Source organism: Callorhinchus milii, unplaced genomic scaffold, assembly GCF_018977255.1.
Source record: "Callorhinchus milii isolate IMCB2004 unplaced genomic scaffold, IMCB_Cmil_1.0 Scaffold2, whole genome shotgun sequence".
NCBI lineage: Eukaryota > Metazoa > Chordata > Chondrichthyes > Chimaeriformes > Callorhinchidae > Callorhinchus > Callorhinchus milii.
In genome coordinates this window covers 163,219-183,387 of record NW_024704743.1, presented here as the reverse complement: position 1 = coordinate 183,387, position 20,169 = coordinate 163,219, and the positions used below count along the sequence as shown (strand labels likewise).

Below are 20,169 nucleotides of genomic sequence, written 5' to 3'. Positions count from 1 at the left end.
ATGCAGTCACCGAACGCTTGCATGTGTATACGATAAAGTCTGATCACACTAAAACCAACTGATTCCACTGTAAATTAAAATACTTCTATACATAGCTCTTTGTCTCGTTTTTCTTATAACCGCCGCACGGAGTTCCTTCTGCTCCGTCCCGCACGAGTTGGACCGAGAGGGTTGGGTAGAGCTCCCACTGTCCTGGTTATTTTTACGCTGCCTCGATGTACAAAATAAACCATTGAAAAAGATCCGACGCGTCTCCGTTGCTTACGTTGTCCACAAACGGCGCGCGCTGAACTCAACAGCAAACGCACGTACAGAGCAAACGTCACGCGAGGATGTTCTAAGCTGTTGGGGAAGAAACCCCTCGAGCCGGTCCCGCCATTCTATAAGATTGTGGCTGATCTGAACCTCAACTCCCAATTACCCGCCCTTACCCCGTATCCCTTAATACCCCAATAAACATCTATCCCCTTCGCTCTTGACGACGTGACTGGATCTCGGAGCTCGGAAATCCGCCACCGGAGGAAATGTTTTCTCCGTATCGAACCCGTTTATCATTTCAAACACCTCAATCGGGTCACCCCTCAAACCTCCTCAACTCGAGGGGAAGGAGACCGTGTGCATGTAACCTGTCCTCGTAACATAACCCTTTCTGACCACAACTTGCATTTGGTTTGCGCCCCTCGCGCGGCGGCGTAAGGTCCCGGCGCAGAACAAACCCACTCGTTCAACAGGTATCAAAGCTTTATTTGCAATTAGTACAAAGTTTCCTGTGGTAAAATATTAAAAAATATAGTACAGACTTCTACATATGAACACACTGTACAGTGCCTATGACAGAAGGAGGAAAAGGTACCGCCCGGCCTGGATGTTGCTCAAGAGTATTTACACCCGGAGCCCGAGGCCCCACTCGTGAGGGGATAATTTAAAACAATTCGCTCTAAAAAATTTTTTATATAAATATGTACACGGTCATCACCGCAAAACAGACAAAAGCTTCATTTCTCCCGCAGTCAAACCAAAGTTTAGAAAGAGCCCTTATTTTACCCAACCCTCCCTCTCCCTCTACGCCCCTCCCCCAAATAAATAGAATAAAATAATAATAAATTGGTCGCTCAAGTCCACGACTTGTCCGTGAGACGCTGCTGTGCGCCAATTGGCAGCCAAGTTTCGCCCACAAAATACACAGTCACTACACTTTACAGTGTATCCTGTGAAGTGCTTTGAGACGTCTCGAAGACGTGATAAGAAGCTGAATCAAATGCAAAGGATCATTAGTTTACTATTGGTCTCGTTTCCCATCGACACTGACTGGGAGAGAGAGTGAGAGCGAGAGGGCACTTTCTAGGCAGCAAAATACCCCCTTAAATTAACCACATGGGGGGTTGGTGGCGTATGTGTGTGTGTGTGTGTGTGGGGGTGAGCGGAGTCATTCCCTAAATAGCAGCCCACTTCCTTACCCAACTCTCGCAGCCAATCGCCAGGCTCTGTAAACTAAGAGTTTAATTCACAATTGAATTAATTTTGATCGCTTTGCCGGAGGTAATAATCCCTTCGAAACAAAAACAATAATAATTTTGGTCACTCAATCCCCGGCTGTTTGTGGGACGCACTTGCTGTGCGCAAACCGACTGCCTACAAAATACGCAGCCAAACCCCTTAAAACGGTGTACGGTGAAGCGGGTTGCAATAATCAATGCATTTGATGTAGCGCCTTATCACGTTGTGGCGTCAAATCGACTAACAACGGGGTAAACAGGGGCGCGCGGAGCGAGGAACCCCGCCTGAGGTTTCGCCCCGCCTGGCCGGCCGGGCATGAACCCGGGTCCTCTGGCTTGAGAGTCGAGCGCGCCGGCCAACAAGGCTTTCGAGACATCTCGACGACGCGATATCGAATGCACGGATTGTTTAATCGCCCCGACAGAGCGGAGGGATCGCCTGTAGCTGTGGTGCGTCAACCGTACATTGCATTGACTCAGTATTAAAAAGCAACGCTCACAATGCATGCTCGCTTCACTGTGAGACTCAGTGCAGATATATATATACCCGTTCTGTACATTGCAGGGGCTCCGTCCCTCCCTCCCTCCCTCCCTCCCTCTCGCTCACACTATTATTGTTTCTCCTCCTCCAGAGCCAAGTTTACCGAAATTCATCGTATTTAGCAAAAAATTAATATTAACACTTAAAAAATAACCGTTTCCAAATCCTTGAGAGTCACGCACTCTGACCGGGGGGCGGGGGGCGGGGGGCGGTCCTGGAAATCCTCATTGCAAGACCCTCCTTTTCGACCGCGCCTTTGGTCACCGCCCTCCCGGCTCCCCCCCTCCTCTCCTGATCCCATCCTCCAGCTTGGGTCCAAATCCCTGACTGTCCTGCGCTCTGTGACAACAACAACTTGCATTTACATAGCCCACCCCCCCAACCCCCTCCCCGCAGAGTAGTGTCCCGGAGGGTGGGGCGGGGGGGGAAGCTGTGAGCCGGGGTGCAGTGAGCCCACCCACAGCCCCCCACCCCCAGCGCTGCTTGCTGTCTCACTCTCTCTCTCTCTCTCTCTCTCGCGCTCTCTTCCCTCAGTCCAGTTTCTCCAGCACGGAGGGGAAGTAGACGAGGCTGAGTTCGCTCCCGAAGTCGCAGATGATGGCCGCATTGTCTAACACCAGCAGCTGCCGCACCAGCTGAGCCTCGTTGTTCTTGCCCAGGTACACGGTCTGCAGCAGGTCTCCATAGCCAACGTCCCACAGGCTGACACAGCCCTGCCCGCCCGTCACCAACAGGTGGTCAGAGATTACACCCAGGCTGGCACCACAACCCAGGTCCTGCGTGTGCGTGAGTGTGTGTGTGTGTGTGAGAGGGAGGGCGTTTGTGTGTGGGTGTGTGAGAGAGTTTGCGCGAGAGAGAGTATACGTGAGAATGTGTGTGAGTGTTTAAGAGTGTGAGTGCGTGTGTGTTGGGGAGGGAGGGGGTAGAGAGAAAGGTAGAAACACACAATGTTAGTCAGAAATCTACCCAACCAGTCTGCATTGCTGCTCCCCACTCCACCCCCTCACCCACTCCGCTTAATCCCCCTCTCCTACAGCCCTCTATCCCCCTTTTATGACAGATGCTGGGACGAGGCAGCGCTTTCCCAGCGGGGACTGCAGGGTCAGTGTCAGCACTACACTGTGAGCTGACAGAGAGGTTGGGGAGGGAGGGAGGGAGGGAGGGAGGGAGGTACCTGCTGGATGGAGTAGAGCTTGATGGCTGTATAACGATCCCAGATGCAGATGATATCGTCGAGCCCCCCGCTCAGCACACAGCTGGAGGTACAGACCAGCGCGATTACGTCCCCCCGATGTCCGTGCATGTGGCTGACCCGGCTTCCCGTCAATACATCCCACAGACACAGGGCTCCGTCCTGCCCGCCGCTGGCCAGCGCCATGGTCTACATGGGGGGGGGTTGGGGGGGGGGGGGTTGAGGGGGAGAGAGGGCAATGCGTTACTCAACACCTCTCACCAGAGCACACAGCTTACAGTGATACAGCTGAGATCTTTCAAGCACGGTATTGACATGTTGCAAAGAGTCTCGAAGCTCTTCACAGAACATATTGTAAAGTGCAGTGACTGTATATTTTGTGGGCGGAACGCGGCAGCCAATTGCGCACAGCGGTGTCCCCACAAACAGCCGTGGATTGAGTGACCCAATTTTTTTGGGAGGGATTATTACCCTCGTGGAAAGCGATCCGCCAATTGACTAACAACCGGGTTCTACTGACTGCCGGGTAGACAGGAGTGCGGAAACCTGCCCAACGTTTCGCCCTGCCCGGCCGGGAATCGAACCCAGATCCTCTCGCTTGCGAGAGCGAGTGCTCTCACCACTGAGCTCCAGGACTCCACCATATTGCACAGCGACAAGAGCTGGAATCTGTATAACACGACTGAACCGAGTCTTCAAACCGGACAGAGTTCCACATTCACACGGGCGGAAATATCCCTGTGTCTGGAGGCAAGTACGGAGTGCGCACTCCCTCCCTCTCTCTGGAGGCTTAGCAAATTCCAGAGAGTATCGGGCTCGGGTGCGTTGGGGGTAACTGCTGGAAGTGGGAAGTTGACTAAATATCTTGTGGACAGCTTGTAAAGGCAGAAACAATGGTGATGGGGGAGTGGGGCAACACAACAACAACAAATGACGTTTGCACAGCACCTTTCACATTGGGAGGACGTCCCAAGGCGCTGGACAATGAGGGGTTTGCGTCCGAGCTGGGGGTTTGGGATCAGGAGGGTTGGAGGGCAGGAAGCGTGGGGGTAGGAGGGTGACCAAAGGCACGGTCGAAGAGGAGGGTCTTCTTGAGACGGGCCTTGAAGGAGGCAAGGGAGGGGCGAGGTGGAGGGGCTCCGGGGTGGAGATCCAGAGGATGGGGGCGGAGAGGCTAATGGGCCGAATGGCCTCTTTCTGACTTGGCAGTGCTGAGCCAGCCATGTACCTGGTCTATGTAGATCGCTGTGATCCCCCCTGAATGTCCCTGTAACGTGTAGAGACAACACGAGTCCTCCAGCCGGTAAACCTGCAGAGGGAGAGCGAGCAAAGTCAGCGACACTCTCCATCCCGTCCCAACAGCACTGAGCGAAGCAAACCAGAGGGTTAGTGATTACCTCCCCCTCACAGCCAGACGCCACTGGCCCTGTACACTCCTCCCACTTCTCAAAGCGCTTCACAGGGAACATCAGGTGTAGTGACTGTTCCCCTCTTCTCCTCTCTCCCACACCCCTTTATTCCCTCTCCCACACCCCTCTATCCCCCTCTCCCACACCTTTCCATCTCCGTCTCCCACACCCCTCTATTACCTTCTCCCTTATGTTTGCATCAAGTAAGGAAACTTTCCTAAGGTTTTGCCCCGCCGGGAAATCGAACCCAGGTCCTTTCGCTTGCGAGGCGAGCACTCTGACCACTAAGCCACGCGACCTCATCAACGTCCACCTCATCTTAAACCCCTCTAGCAGGTGCTCTCTCTCCATCATCGAGCAGTTGACTGTATTTGCAGACAAAAATGTGTGCGAGTTGCGTCTCAGAGGTCTCTCTCTCACACACAACACGTGCGCACACACACACACACACACAGCGTCTCTCACACACACAAGCTAGCGATCTCTCTGAGCTGCGGTTTGACGGTAGCTGACCGAGCGGCGAAGGTGGACCGACCCGGAGTGTGTGGTCCTGGCTGCCTGTCACCACTCTCCCGGCGGCTGCCTTCAGCACGGTGATGGGCTTCTGGTGGGCGCAGGCTATCGTGTGTGTTAGCCGGCACAGCAGCAGGTCCTCACTGCCAAACACCGGGGACGAGGGAATGCTGCCTCTGCCTGGCGGAGTCCCTGTAAACACATTGATCGTAAATAATAATAATAATAATTTGACACAACCCCTTATCAGGTCACCGAGACGCCTCAAGCGCTTCACAGGATACACTGCAAAGTGTGTGCTTTGTGGGCGAAAACGCTAATAATAATAATAATAATCCTTGCATTTGTGTGGCGTTTTATCGCATCGTTGGGAAAGGGCTTCTGCGCAGCCAGTGGTGGAGTGCGATTGGATTTGAAGGAAATTGGATCAAGATGGCCAGAGAAGCGAAGGCAGACAGAGCCTACCTCGGTACTGCAGTTGGTTGAAGGATTTATTGGTGTCCAGACAGTAGAAGTCTAGGGTTCCGCTCAGTCTGGCCGCGACGATCCTAACAAAGAAGACGGTCACTGGGACTCCTCACACTCGGCAACGGCAACTTCATCCGCGATACAACCGCGACAACCTGCGCCCGTCACGTGGGGTAGGGTCCCGGAGCCTTCGACAGTGAATGAGTCTGACCCCGAGCCAGGGGCGAGAGGGAGGGAGGGAGGGAGGGGTGGAAGGTGACCGTAAACACGATCAAAAAGGAAGGTCTTTGGGTGGGATTTGAAGGTGCGGAGGGAGGGGGCAAGGCGGAGGGATTGGGGGTGGGGGAGAGTTCCAGGTTTCGGGGGGGGGTGGGGGGGTACTGGCTGAAAGCGCGGTTACTGGTGTTGGAGTGGAGGGGCCGGGGGGGGGGGGGGGAATGAGGGACAAACAGGAGGCCGGAGCCAGCCGAACGGAGGCGGCGGGTGGTGGAGTGGGAGGGTGAGCAGGTCGGAGAGGGAAGGAGGGAGGTTCCAGGGCGTGGAAGGGTTCGAAAATGCAAGTTGTTGTTGTTGAGACAACGGTCCACAATCCTGCGGAGGATTGAGTTTAGTGGACGTTTAATAATACGGGTCGAAGCAGAATGATACGGTAGGGAAACAGGACCACTCTGCACAACCCCGGTCCGAGCCGCTGCTTGTGACGAAACGTCCCTCGTTGCCCGTTACCTGCTTGAGACAAACGCCAGCGCTGTGACCCCAGACGAACCCTCGTCATTACTGCAGCGTAAAGTCCCCTCGATCGCATCCCAAACCTGGAACAATCAGGGCAGAAACGGTTTACACGCCAGAGGCACCGCGTTATCATATCAACCTGTCCGCTCCCTGCGCCCAACCGGCTCCGGCCACCCCCCCCCCCCCCCCCGCCCGCCCGGCCCACCCCACAATCGGTGGTCAGGCCTTCACCCTCTCTGCCCCACACCGTTTGGAACTCCATCCCACAGTCCCCTCCCTTGGCCTCCTCCCTCGCCTCCAAGGCTCGTTTCAAGACCCTCCTCTTTGCCCGTACCTTTGGTCACCCTTCTATCCCCCACCCTCCCTGCCCTGTAACCCCTCCGGGTCCCAACCCCCAGCTCGGGTTCCAAATCCCTGACTGTCCAGCGCCTTGGGGACGTCCGCCCGCGGAAGGGTGGGTGGGGTTTAGGTGTGTTGGCCCGAAGGCGCAGTCGAGGAAGAAGGTCTTGAGATGGGACTGGAAGGAGGCGAGGGAGGGGACGAGGTGAGGTGAAGTGAAGGGGCTTCAGGATGGAAGTCCGGGGGGCGCGGGCAGGTGGAGCGGACCGGAGCCCCGCTGAGCGGACGGGTCGGTACGACGGACGAGGCTCGGACCTCGAGACGCCCTGTGCTTCTTCCTGCCACAATCAGGTTGCCTTGGATTCCGAGACTCCAGACCGCGCTCTCGCAATCCCCGCCCCAGGGAGGCGGCTGCGGGGCCTTCTCGAAGACGGGAAGGGGCTCGTCGCCCAGGCTCCTCCGCCGCTGGTTGCAGCCCCCGTCCCGGTTCTGGGCCTGCAGGTTGACCGACGTCTGCGAGCACCTCAAGGCAGGGGAGGGGAAGGCCCGGGCCGTCTGGGCGCTCAGGGCCCTGTGGTCCTCGTACACCTTCCGACACGTTCTGCCAAAGTCGTAGCCGCCGACGGGCCTGTCGGAGCCGCCTCCCGACCCGACCTGCTCCGAGAAGTTGGTGTCTATCAGGGCGGAGAGGTCGGGCTGGTCAGTGAACAGCGCAGGCCCCGGTCTCCGCTCGAACACCTCGTCCGCACCGTTCTCAACGTCCGAACCCTCCAGGCCCAGGTGATCCCAGCTCTCCTCACGCTCACAGTAACCACAGCTGTCTCTCGGGAACCTACGATCGGGAGCCGGGGGGGGAAGAGACAAACAGTCGCCAAATAATAATAATGTTGTCACTAAATAATATTAATACTTTCACTAAATAATAATACTTTCACTAAATAATAATATTGTCATTAAATAATAATATTGTCATTAAATAATATTATCGTTAAATAATAATATTGTCATTAAATGATATTATCGTTAAATAATATTATCATTGAACAATAATAATATTATCTTTAAATAATAACAATCCTTGCATTTGATACAGCGCCTTATCACGTCGTCGGGATGTCCGTGGAGTGACACTGTGAAGTGAATCGATTGTACTTCTGCGGGAGAAACGCGGCGGCCGATTGCGTACAGCAGCGTCCCCACAAACAGCCGTGGACTGAGTGACCAAATTACTATAATTATTGTTAATATAAAAATGCAACCTGTTGGATGTTGCGACTCAGAGGCTGAGGTGCTGCAAGTTCTGCGATGTGATTGCAGGTGGCGCTGCTGAGAACCATTCCAACCCAATCACCAATGCAGAACCGTAAATGTGTGGATTGCGATGGGGGTCCGAGCCTCGTTCAAACACTTGTCCCATTCTCTTATTGTTATACACTTGATATCGCGCCTTATCTCGTCCTTGAGATGTCTCACAGAACACAGCGTAAAGTGGAGTGACTGTACATTTTGTGGGCAACAAAACGGTCATCGACAACAGTAACAAATTACGTCTACAAAGCGCTTTTCACGTCGGGGGGGGGGGGGGACGGGGGAACGTCACAAGGTCCTGGACAGTTAAGGGTTCTCACCCGAGCTGGGGGTTGGGATTAACAGGGGTGGAGGGCAAGGAGGTGAGGAGTAACAAGAAGAACTTGCACTTGTATAGCGCCCTCCACACATCTTAGCGTCTCAGAGCGCTTAACAATGGCGGAGCCTGACTCCGAGTCGGGGGGTGTAGGTGGGGGGGGGTGGGGGGGAGAGGTGGCTGTAAGGTTGGTAGGGTTTCAGCAGGTCCCAGAGGTAGGGAGGAGCAGGACTGCGGAGGGCTTTAAAGGTAAGGACAAGGATCTTAAACTCCATCCTCTGGGGGAATGGGGAGGGGAGGTGGGCAGCCAAGACCGGCTCCCCAGGGAGGCAGACAACGGAAGCAGAAAATGCTGTTTGTTTCAAGAACAAATAAGATGGATTTCTGCAGGAAATAGTGACTTGAAGGCAGAGAAAGGCAGACCAGAGTGAGAAGCCGATGGTCTTGTGAGCGAATGAGTCACTTACCCTGAGTTTGGGATGACAGTTAGGCAGTCCCCTGTCTGTGCGTCCCACACTCTGATCTGTCCCGACAGGCAGCAGCTGACCAGCAGCATCCCATCGCTGGCCAGACACTCGATATCCTGAGGAGGAAAAACACAGCCAAACACTGAATAATAATCCTTGCATTCGGTAAAAGCGTCTCAGCACGTCGTCAAGACGTCACAAAGCGCTTCACAGCTTTGACTGTGACGTTTAATGACCACTTTCAAATCCCGCCTGAAGAACCTTCCATTTTTTTCACAGTGACCTCACCACCCCCCACCCCCCTCCCTCTCCCCCTGGCTCCCCCTGACCCTTCTACAGCGCCCGGCTGAAGGGCACTGTGGAAATGCAAGTTGTTGTTGCTGTCTAGGACCATCCCCACAAATAGTCATGGAGTGAGTGACCAACTTTATTTTGGGAGAGAGAGAGAAACTCCCTTCTCTTGTATCTCTTCAAGCGCTCTGAGACGCTACCCTGCGTGGAGGGCGCTATATAAGTGCAAGTTGTTGTCGTTGTTACGCCTTCGAGGTGTCTCAAAGCGCTTCACAGATTTTACCGCAGCAGCCAATTGCACACAGCAGTGTCCCACGAACAACTGTGGATTGAGAGACCAAATTAGTAATATTATTTTTGAAGGGATTATTACACCGGGAAAAGTCATCCGCCAACGGGCTCCTACTTACTGCTGGTCAAACAGAGGCGTGTGGAGTAAGGAAACTTGGCCAAGGTTTTGCCCTGCCGGGAATCGATGATGGTTAAACCTGCAAACTAAAGCCCTAACAGGTTAGGTGCTCCTCGCCGGACAAGCAATGGGAAGCTCATCAATTGAGCCTTGAAAGGCTAAACGTTCACCTCTTCTTTCTTTCGCCCACAAATTACAGTCAATTCACTTTACAGTGTATGCTGTGAAGCGCTTTGAGACGTCTCAAGGAAGAATGCAAGTATTATTATTTCTTTTTATTATTATTACACAGTGAAGCTCAATACAGGTTTTTCAAATGTGGACTCACCATGAGATGTCCCTTGAGAATCAGGGGGAGAGTCTCGCTGACGGGGGGAGAGTAGCCGTAGTCATCACAGGGAAGGTCCCCCCGCCGTCGCCGGCCATGAGAGAAGCCCCCCTGCCCGTAAGTTTTGGGGCAGAAGACCTTATACAGACAATACAGCACGATAACAAGCAGGACCCCCGAGGCAAGGCCCAAAGCTGCCACTCTGCCCAGAGAGAGAGAGAGAAAACCTGTATTAATAAACTGCAACAACGTGGATTCTCTTAGACACAGTGCCTCAAAACAGCTCCGAACGCACTCGCCTCGCAAGCGAGAGGACCTGGGTTCGATTCCCGGCCGGGCAGGGCGAAACATTAGCCAAGTTTCCTTATTCCAAGCGCCTTTGTTTACCCAGTAGTAAGTAGGAACCCGGTTGTTAAGTGGCTTTCCGGGAGTAATAATCTACCCCACCCCACAAATAATAAATAAAAATGCGGTCACTCAATCCGTGACTGTTTGTGCGACATTGCTGTGCGCAACTGACTGTCGTGTTTCGCCCACAATTTACACAGTCACTCCACTCTACGTAAATCCTGTCAAGCGTTTTGGGAGACGTCCTTCTGACGTGATAAGGCGATACATCAAATGCAAGATTATTATTATTCATTACGATCCCCTCCGTCAACGACACGGTTGCGAGTTATTATCAGTACTTATGGTTTGTAATAAATAACGATTATAAGCGATTATTATTTATTTATTCCCCGGTGTTAGCGGTGAATCGAGTTAGCTGGCTGGTATTACTTGTAGAGAGTGATGTCTAAGTGAGCTGGGAGCCTGGGTGTCTGTCCCGCTTGATGGGGGTCCCCGAGCCAGTTTCCATCAGGGTGTTTGCCCTCGGCGGGGAAGACCGGATGGTATCTCTTGGCGTCCTGCGGGTGCCGTGCCTCCAGCACGTCCTGCAGGCTGAGGTGGAAGGAGACCGGGATGATGGGAAGAATACTGACGTATCTGTAAAAGTGAAGACGTGACAATTCACCACCCGAGTCCAATCCAACGAGGATTCTAACCCGTGGGAGCTCCACCCATCCCTTTGGAACTCCATCCCACAGTCCCTCCGCCTCGCTCCTTTGCCTCGAGACAGACACTGTATTGCCCTCGTTTTTCCGCCGCGAATTAATCTAAATTGCCTGCCACGCGCTGACACGACGCATCCCGGGAATGACTCACTTCCTGGCCAGGGTGTTGTTGTAGTAGCTGAAGAGACTGGGCCAGTGTCGGAACGAGAGCTTCCGCCACATCTCCTCGTCCTGGGAACCCCAGGTGATCTCCACCTTGGGGTCGCTGTCCGGGGGGCTGGCCTCGGGTGGAACGAGCGGCTTGCCTTCCTCGGCCATCTTCTGGGGGGCCACCAGAGGCACGGAGTCGATGGGCCCCGGGACTTTGCCCCGCTCGGTGTCGCGAGACTGGTTCTCCAGGGCCGGAGTCACATGGTGGGGGAACCCGGGCAGGCCGTCCTCGGCCGCCCCCCGGCGGAACACTCCAGGGGGCACGGCCAGAGGAGGCAGTCCGCTCTCCCCCAGGGGGCCCTGCTCCGTCACTTGTGCCGCCAGGTAGGTCCGGAGTCCGGCCGGGTCAGTGTACACCAGGATCCCGATCCAGATCACCGTCCCCATCTCACACAAACAGAGAGAGAGACAAACCAGGGTTAGTCGTTCAGCTTTTATACTGGAGAAACAGTGAATGATAATCATTATAATCCTTGCGTTTGATACAGCGCCTTATCACATCGTCGAGCCATCTCAAAGTGCTTCACAGGATGCAATGTAACGTGTAGTGACTGTGTCTTTTGTGGGTGAATCGCAGCAGCCAACTGGGCACAGCAGCGTCTCACAGTCGTGGATTGAATGACTAAATTATTTTTATTTATTTAGGGATGGATTATTACCCCCGGAAAAGCGATCTGTCAATCGACTGACAACAGGGGTTCCTACTTCCTGCTGGGTGAATAGAGGCGTGTGTGTGTGGAGTGAGGAAACTTGCCGAAGGTATCCCCCCACCCGGCTGGGAATCAAATGCGGGTCCTCTCGCTTGTGAGGCGAGCGCACTAAAACCGCAGTGCAGTGCAGGACTGCACTGTGAGATTACGCAGGAGGGGAAAGGAAGAGAACCAAAAGACATCCTCATACAAGGGAACACATTCACTCCAGTCCCACGCGTTACCATGATGATTCTCTGGGCCAGCCGGGTCCGGGCGAGGAAGTAGACCACTCGCAGTCTCTTGGGCAGCCGCAGGTTACGAAACGAGGAGGGTGGCAGGGAGATGGTGTAGGGAGCGGTCTGCCTGATAGCGGGCTGGCGCTCAGACCTGGTCTGCCGTGGGGTTGACTTGGAGCGAGGCAACCGTAGGTGGTCGGGGATGTCCTGCACGGCTTCTGAGGGCAGACGTCTGTTCAGGTCAGCCAGCTGGAAATCAGTGTAACCACAAGCGAGAGAGAGAGAGAGAGAGAGACCTCACTGATCACTGGAACCAACAACGATGACGACAACAACTTGCATTTATATCCACATATAATAATAATCCTTGCATTTGATATAGTGCCACATCTTTTACATCTCTTTTCATAATAATTTATAAAATATAAGGTATCAGAGTAAGGAAATTTGCCTACGGTTTTGTTTTGGCCCCGGCCCGGGAATCGAACCCGGGTCCACTCGCTTGCGAGGCGAGCGCGATAACCACGGCACTCCACAAATTAGGTTTGGTGTTTCTTTTAATCCAATTCCTCTTTATATAGAAAAACATTGACAGGCTGTGCGTCAAGTAAAGCGGGTGGCAGAGATTTGTCCCTGCCAAACACATTGGTTGTGAAGGTCTTTGTCTCTAACCTTCACTATAACTCCTTTTTAATCGTTATCGTTGTGATGACCTTACATTTACTGATGTGAGAACAGCCAACATCTGAGTGGAGCAGAAATCCAAACAACTTTTAAAAGGGACTTGGAGGAAAAATCTATAAATATAATGTATAGAAGAGATAGTGAGGGGGCAGGGGTGGGTGGAGAGAGAGAGAGTACGATGGTCCATTAAATACTTACTGCTCGGTAAACGGACGCGCGCGCGTTTGTGTGTGTGTGTGTGTGTGTGTTTCAGGCTCAGTTTGTGGCTTACCTCCATGCGGCGGATATCGATGGACAAGACTGTGGTGAAGAAAAACATCTGCAGGAAGAAATCGGAAACGAGTCCGACCACAGCAAACAGGCAGAACTCCTGCGGAGGGGAAGTGGAGCAAAGAGGGCAGATTAATACAAGGCTTTCGGAGATATACAGAGACTGTGCAGCACGGAAACAGGCCGCCTCAGTCCAACCAGTCCTTGTCCACACGAGTCCTCATCCGCTCCTTACTCTCACACCCTTCTCTTCCCCTCTCCCTCCCTCTCCCCCCGGCTCGGAGTCAGATTACGCCACTGTCAAGCGCTCCAGGACGCGCCCCCATGTGAAGGGCGCTGTGCTAATGCACGTTGATATATCTGATTCGACCGCTTCTTCAGGCAGTGAGTTCCACAATCTCACTACCCTCTGTGTGAAGTCGTTCCTCCGAAATTCTTTTTCAGATCCCCAAGTCGCTGTCTTATCCTTGAGTCTCCTGGGTACAGAGTCCCCAACCGGCCTGTTTATGTTAACCTTATCAAACCCTTTTATAATTTTCAAACAGTAAAGTGTCAGCCTGGCTCGGTTGGCAGCAACAACAACTCGCATTTCGCCCACAAAATACAGTGTCAATTCACTTTACAGTATATTCTGTGAAGCGCTTTGATGTAATAAGGTGCTAAGTCGAGGGCAAGGATTATTATTATTATTGTTATTATTATCATATAGTGGCCTTCACACTGTAGCGTCTCGGAGCACTGAATAGTGGTGGGACTTGATGCCGAGTCAGGGAGAGGAATAAAGTGACCGCAAGCACAGTCGAAGAGGAAAGTCTTGAACTATGTCCCTAATAAAGCGCTATACAAACCACCCCACGTGAAAGGTCTAAATAAATATAAGTTGTTGTCGTCCCGGCTTCACCCAACAACCTTCCTGGTAACACATTCCCAGCTGCCAAATACCCTTGTTGCCGTGCAAAAGAATACTTCCTAATGTCTGTGTCCCCTCACCGTCCTCACCCACAACTCTCATTAAATAAAAAAAACAGACATCAATAGAATTCTTCAAAGGAAAATCCTGACGCCCTTTGGGAATCAGTAGTTATAATATAATAATCCTTGCATTTGATATATATCATGTCTTCAAGACGTCTCAAAGCGCTTCACAAGATATACTGCAATGTGAATTCACTGTATATTTTTGTGGGCGAAATATGGCAGTCAATTGCGCACAGCAGCGTCCCACAAACAGCTGGGATTCAATGACCAAATTATTATTACTTTTTTTGAAGGGATTATTACCCCCGGTTCCTACAGAAAAGCAATCCGCCAACCGGGTTCCTACTTACTGCTAGGTAAACAGAGATGCGTGTGTGGAGTAGGGAAACTTGCCCAACTTTTCGCCCTGACCAGAATTGAACCCCAGGTCCTCTCGCTTGCGAGGCGACTGCTCTAACTACTGAGCTACAGGACTCCAGTTGATCAACATTTATCAGCCAATGATCCAACCATCACAACACAAGGTCAACTAAAAGCAAAGTACTTTTTTGTTGTGTTCAGTGCCAACTAACGAAGCGTTCCCGCCCCTGGCCCCCTCGCCCACCCCCACCTCTGCTCGGCGCTGTAACTTGGCTCCGATCACACGAGAACGTATCTCAAACGCTACGCCTTGCCAAGAACATGGGCAGAGTCCCTGACCTCCTGTTTCAGCCTCAGGGATTCTGGATCGTCACCAACTCCCTCTCCAGACTGCCGGGGGCACACAGTCACCTTCAGTACAAACTGACGAGGTTACCGTCCCAATGCTCGTCTGCCTGCTACCTTGAAATAATCAGGCGTCTGTTAAGAATTGTCAGTTTCTCCTGGCTGAACGCAAGACTCAGGGTTAGCCCGGGTTACCTCGGAACACATATAGGAACAGGAGTAGGCCATTCAGCCCTTCGAGTCTGTTCCGCCATTCTATTAGATCCATTTGAATTGATCCAGGGTTTACAGCCTTTTGGGGGAAGAGAGCTCCAGATTTCCAGATTGTGTGTGAAAAACTACCCCTGATTTCACTCCTAAATGGCCTAGCTCTAGTTTTAAGATGATGCCCTTGTTCTGGATTCCCTCACCAGAGGAAATAGTTTCTCTGTAGCTGCCCTATCAAATCCCTTTATTATTTTAAACACCTCAATCGGATCACTCCTCAACCTTCTAAACTCAAGGGAATACAGACTTAAGTTTCAGTCAGGACCATACATGTAATATGACTTTGAAAAGTATGAGTTATGTTGAGCTTCAGCCCTCCTCTTCCACCTCGCCTTCGGTCATCCTCCTACCTGTATCCCCCGTCCACCATCCTTCCTGATGCCAACCATCGGCTCGGGTCCAAATCCCTGACAATCCAAGCGCCTTGGGACGTCCTCCCGATGTGAAAGGCGCGCTGTGTAAATGTAATGTGTTGTTATCATGAGGAGGCATTTCGCACCTGAATAGCAGGAACCAGCGTAAAGTATCCAATCAAGATGATGATGAGTTCAGTCGCCATGTTCTTCATGATGGACCAGCTTTCATTGCTCAGGCCTGGGCACACAGAGGGTCACAAGGGGGTGGGGTGGGGTTAAAAAGAGAAATAAGTAAAAACAATCAAAGCCCACCCAACACACTCCAGCTTTTAAATCATCAGCTTCGGTACATAGGAATTGCTAGACGAAAACAGAGCAAGGTCTATCTAGTTTGCCTTCTGCCATGCTGGTAGTCGCTTGCTGGAGATAATGGAGATTTTGACAGCAATTAATTCTATATTAGGTTATTCTACAACTAGAGTGGAAAACGTTGGACACCTTAGATCCAAAGTTGCCTGGTTCTTCCAAACCCACTACATTTACAGCAACGTATACTGTAACCCAACATATTATTTTCTAAAAGCAATCAGACTCATTTGCATTAGAAATTTCTACCTACTTTTTGGAAATTGTTCAAATAGAAGTGGTGCAAACCTTTACACATGAAGTTGGCATACATGTGCTATCAGCCTGGCTCAGTGGTAGCTGCCTCGCCTCACCGAGTCAGAACATTGTGGGTTCAAGCCTCATGACGGGACTTTGAGCTCACAGTCCTAGCTGACGCTCCAATGCGTTCTGTAGCTCAGTGGTTAGAGCACTCGCTTTGCAAGCGAGAGACCTGAGTTCAATTCCCGGCAGAGGGCGAAACCTTGGGCAAGTTTCCTTACTCCACACAGAGCCTAATAATAATCCCTCCAAAACAAAACAATAATAAATTGGTCATTTTCAATCTACGACTGTTTGTGGGACATTGCTGTGCGCCATTGGCTGCCGCGTTCGCCCTCAAATATACAGTCAATTCTCTTTACAGTGTGTTCTGTGAAGTGCTTTGGGACGTCCTCCCGACGTGAAAAGCGCTATATCTAATGCAAGGATTATTATTTATTATTATTATTAATGCAGTGCTGAGAGGAGCGCTGCATTGTTGGAGGTGCCGTCCATCAGGTGAGACTTTTAAACCGAGGGCCTGTCTGTGTCTGTTCAGGTGGATGTTAAAGACACTATTCAAAAAGAGAAGCGAGTTTCTCTCTCAAGGTCCTGGCCGACAATTCCCCAAATAAAATCAATCGCTCATTTCAGGGTTGTTTGTGGAACCTACTTTGTGCACGAATCGGCTACATCAGTCACCTACAGAAATATCAAACAAAAGGACTTTTATTATTATTCGTAAAGGGTCTGGGGGAAGCGAGTGGGAGAGCAGGATTAGTTAATAATAATAATAATAATCCTTGCATTTCATATAGCCCCTCATCATGTCGCTGAGACGTCTCAAAACGGCTTCACATCCTATAAAATGGAGTGACTGTGTACTTTGTGGGCGAAAGGCGGTAGCAGTGTCCCACAAACAGTCGTGGATTGAGTGACCACATTTTTCTTGTTTTGGAGGGATTATTACCCCTGGAAAGTGATCCGCCAATCCACCCAACAACTGGGTTCCTACTTACAGCTAGGTAAGCAAGAGACGTGTGTGGAGTGAGGAAACGTGGCTAAGGTTCTGCCCTGCCCGGCCGGGAATCGAACCCGGGTCCTCTCGCTTGCGCCAATCACCACACTACGGGGACTCCGCTTTGGGGGATCACATGTGGAGAAAAGCACCACTGCAGACTTGTTAGGGCCGTTCGGCCTATATGGTTTCAGTGCTGCGCCAAGCTGCAGTTACGCCAAACTGCATGGACCCAATCTCCGAGGATTGCTATTACCTTGAGCTATTCGCAGTTTGACTTCGAGATCCACGGGAGTGGAGACCACCGACTTTGTGAGGACAAGCACGTTCTCCAGCCCAATCACCACAACCAGGTACGGAAAGATCTCCCTGTGGCGTTAAGAGAAAAAAAAGGCAATGACACACACATTTACGCTCGCGCACACACACACACACACACACACACACACACACACACACAAATACACACGCAGGCACAGACAAACATACATACGCAGACAAACACACACACTCTCACACGTACACACATATACACAGACCCACACACGCACACACACATACAACAATAACTTACATTTATATAGTTCCTTTCACTCAGGGTAGGGTCCCGGACACACACACAGAATTATCAAGTAACCTCAACCGTGGGAAGGCACGGCCTCCTGTTCGGCCCTCTTTCCCGCTCCATCATCGGTGGCCGTGCCTTCAGCCACTAAGCCCCAACACTCTAGAACTCTCTCCCTCAATCCCTCCGCCTTGCCTCCTCCTTCCCCGCCTTCAAATCCTGCCTAAAGACCTTTCTTTTTGATTGTACTTATGGTCACCTGGCTCCACCACTGTCAAGCGCTCCAGGACACTACCCTACGTGAAGGGCCCTGTATAAATACAAGTTGTTATTGTTTTCCAGGATTAGTTATGACGTGCTATTAGAAACAGAATCTTAAGGCACAGAAGGAGACCATTCGGCCCATCGTGCCTGTGCCAGCTCTTTGAAAGAGCTACCAACTAGTCCCACCCCTGCTCTTCCCCCATAGCCTTGCAATCTTTTCCCTTTTCAAGTAGCTATCTAATTCCCTTTTGAAAGCTACTATTGAATCTGCTTCCATCATCCTTTCACCCTTTTCATTCTGTTTAGTAGTTTATAAACTTTTCAAATGAAGCTGTTCTGAAACGCGCCCACACCCAGTGATCCCTCCTTCGGATTTGAACACACCACTCGCTGGGTGGCACCATGCGGAAACCCATCACCATGCTTAAAAGTATGCAAACCAAGCTAAGATTTCCATGCATCCCACCTACACCTGGAAATCCCAGAGACAGAATGTTGTAATGGAATGCGCTCTCTCTCTCTTCTCTCCCTGGAGGGATGCGCCATGCTTACCTAATTCCAGAAAGTATTATGCGCAGGTTGGCAAGAGCCAAGGTTTGGAGGGGGAGCCCAGAGTGTGCGTTGGGGTAACTGCTGGAATTTAACCAGCTAAAACCCAATAGCCATTGAGAGCAATGCCTGGCAAGCTTTCCCACTGCTTGTCCACCCTACCCATTTGGGATTTGGCTTGCAGAGTTAGAAGGAGCTGAGCAGGATAACTCCCTGCCCCTAGTGACTGGTCTGTCCTTCCAGGTCCTGCAAATGAGCCAGGACTCACCACTAAATGCACATCAGAAAACAAAACTGGTGCTCACCCTCCGTTGAGAGTAGGTGTGAGGCCGAAGAGGGTGCACAGTCCCACAGACATGAGGAGGGAGCTCAGAACCGTGGCCACGGCAGCCAGGGCAAGTCCCCACTTGGATTTCACCATGTCGATCTTTCCTGCAGAAACCACAGAACCCAAGATCAGAGAGAACACAAACAGTACAGTGAGGCGTTCCTTCACTCACATGTAATACCTGAGCCAAAGGGAGCTGGGTTAAACAGTGACACTGGGGGTGGAAGGAAAGGAGGAGGTAGAGTGGTGCAATAATAATATAGTATTAAAGTGTATACTATAAAGAATATACTATAAAGTGAATTGACTGTGTTTGGTGGGCAACACCAGCAGCCAATTGCACACAGCAGTGACCCGTAGATTGAGTGACCAAATTCTTCTTTTTTTTTGAAGGGATTATTACCCCAGGAAAAGCGATCCACTGACTAACAACCGATTTCTTAGTTACTGCTAGGTAAACAGAAGCACGTGGAGCCCAGTGTTTCGCCCTGCCGGGTCCTCTCGCTTACGAGGTGAGTGCTCTAACACGTAAGCTACAGGATATTCATGGGTTAAACATGGAACAGAAAAGTTGCCTTACTGGTAGAGAAGTAGATGTAAGCGAAGAGAATGATGTAGGTGGTGACCAAAGGAATCAGTTCAGCGATGCCAATCTCCTCCTTAAAATGGACGTGGATAATCTGGTCCTCTCTCAGGGTGCTGTTCACACTGGGGTGAAGGTGCTTCAGCCGTGATCGAAGACTGTTGAGGAACCTATAAGGAGCCCGCAGAATTGGAGAGAGCCTCAGGTGAGTTTCTTCACAACAGCGATAAAATTAATAATAATGACTCTTGCATTTTGGTTAGTCTTGTCATGGCGCCAAGACTTCTCAAAACACTTGCTTCACAGGATTTACTGTAGAGTGAGTGACTGTGTATTTTGGGGGAGAAATGTGACAACCAGTTGCACACAGTAATGTCCCATAAATAGTCACAGAGTGAGTGACCCATTTTATTTGGGGAATTGTTGGCCAGGACACCAGGAGGGAGAAATTTCCTTCTTTTCTCGAACAGCACCGCAGGATCTTTAACGTCCACCTGAGCAGGGCACAGACAGGACCTTGGTTTAACATTTGATCCGAAGGGACAGCATCATCGACAATAAGAACATAAGAAATACTAGAGAAAAATGGTCCATCTAGTTCTCCTTCCACTTTCCTGGCAGTCGCATGCACATATGTCCCGAACTACCTATGTATTATATCCCATAATGTTATTTCCTAACAGTCGAAAGGTCATCAACCTGAAATGTTAACTCACTTTCTTCTCTCTAGATGCTGTCTGACCTGCTGAGTGTTCCCAGCGACTTCTGTTCAGATGAGGAACTTACCTGGAGTCGTATTCCTGCAGAATGACAGTGGCCGTGTAGGAAACAAGACGCTTGCGATTGTATAGGTTGACCCCGCTGTACTTCCCAGGCACTCCGAACAGCAGGTCTGCACAACACGGAACATACAAACATAAGAATTTGCTGGCGAAAGAAGACCGAGGTCCATCCA

The 20,169-nt window shown here is 51.3% G+C and overlaps 1 protein-coding gene across 1 annotated transcript in view; it reads right to left on the bottom strand.

Moving 5' to 3' along the window:
* Window positions 1-2,425: 2,425 nt before the first annotated feature.
* LOC103189854 (SREBF chaperone) overlaps window positions 2,426-20,169 on the bottom strand; it is a 50,197-nt gene continuing 32,453 nt past the window's right edge. Inside the window, exons 8-25 of the mRNA XM_042331971.1 lie at window positions 20,001-20,106; window positions 19,212-19,384; window positions 18,609-18,735; window positions 17,182-17,294; window positions 15,406-15,500; window positions 12,958-13,056; window positions 12,009-12,251; window positions 11,016-11,461; window positions 10,590-10,796; window positions 9,810-10,011; window positions 8,782-8,897; window positions 7,006-7,522; window positions 6,346-6,431; window positions 5,617-5,699; window positions 5,174-5,343; window positions 4,458-4,538; window positions 3,212-3,418; window positions 2,426-2,813 (exon numbers count right to left, since the gene is read on the bottom strand). Of these exons, the coding sequence (XP_042187905.1) occupies window positions 2,568-2,813; window positions 3,212-3,418; window positions 4,458-4,538; window positions 5,174-5,343; window positions 5,617-5,699; window positions 6,346-6,431; window positions 7,006-7,522; window positions 8,782-8,897; window positions 9,810-10,011; window positions 10,590-10,796; window positions 11,016-11,461; window positions 12,009-12,251; window positions 12,958-13,056; window positions 15,406-15,500; window positions 17,182-17,294; window positions 18,609-18,735; window positions 19,212-19,384; window positions 20,001-20,106 (3,317 nt within the window). The 3' untranslated portion in view covers window positions 2,426-2,567. The remainder of the gene's footprint in view (window positions 2,814-3,211; window positions 3,419-4,457; window positions 4,539-5,173; window positions 5,344-5,616; window positions 5,700-6,345; window positions 6,432-7,005; window positions 7,523-8,781; window positions 8,898-9,809; window positions 10,012-10,589; window positions 10,797-11,015; window positions 11,462-12,008; window positions 12,252-12,957; window positions 13,057-15,405; window positions 15,501-17,181; window positions 17,295-18,608; window positions 18,736-19,211; window positions 19,385-20,000; window positions 20,107-20,169) is intronic.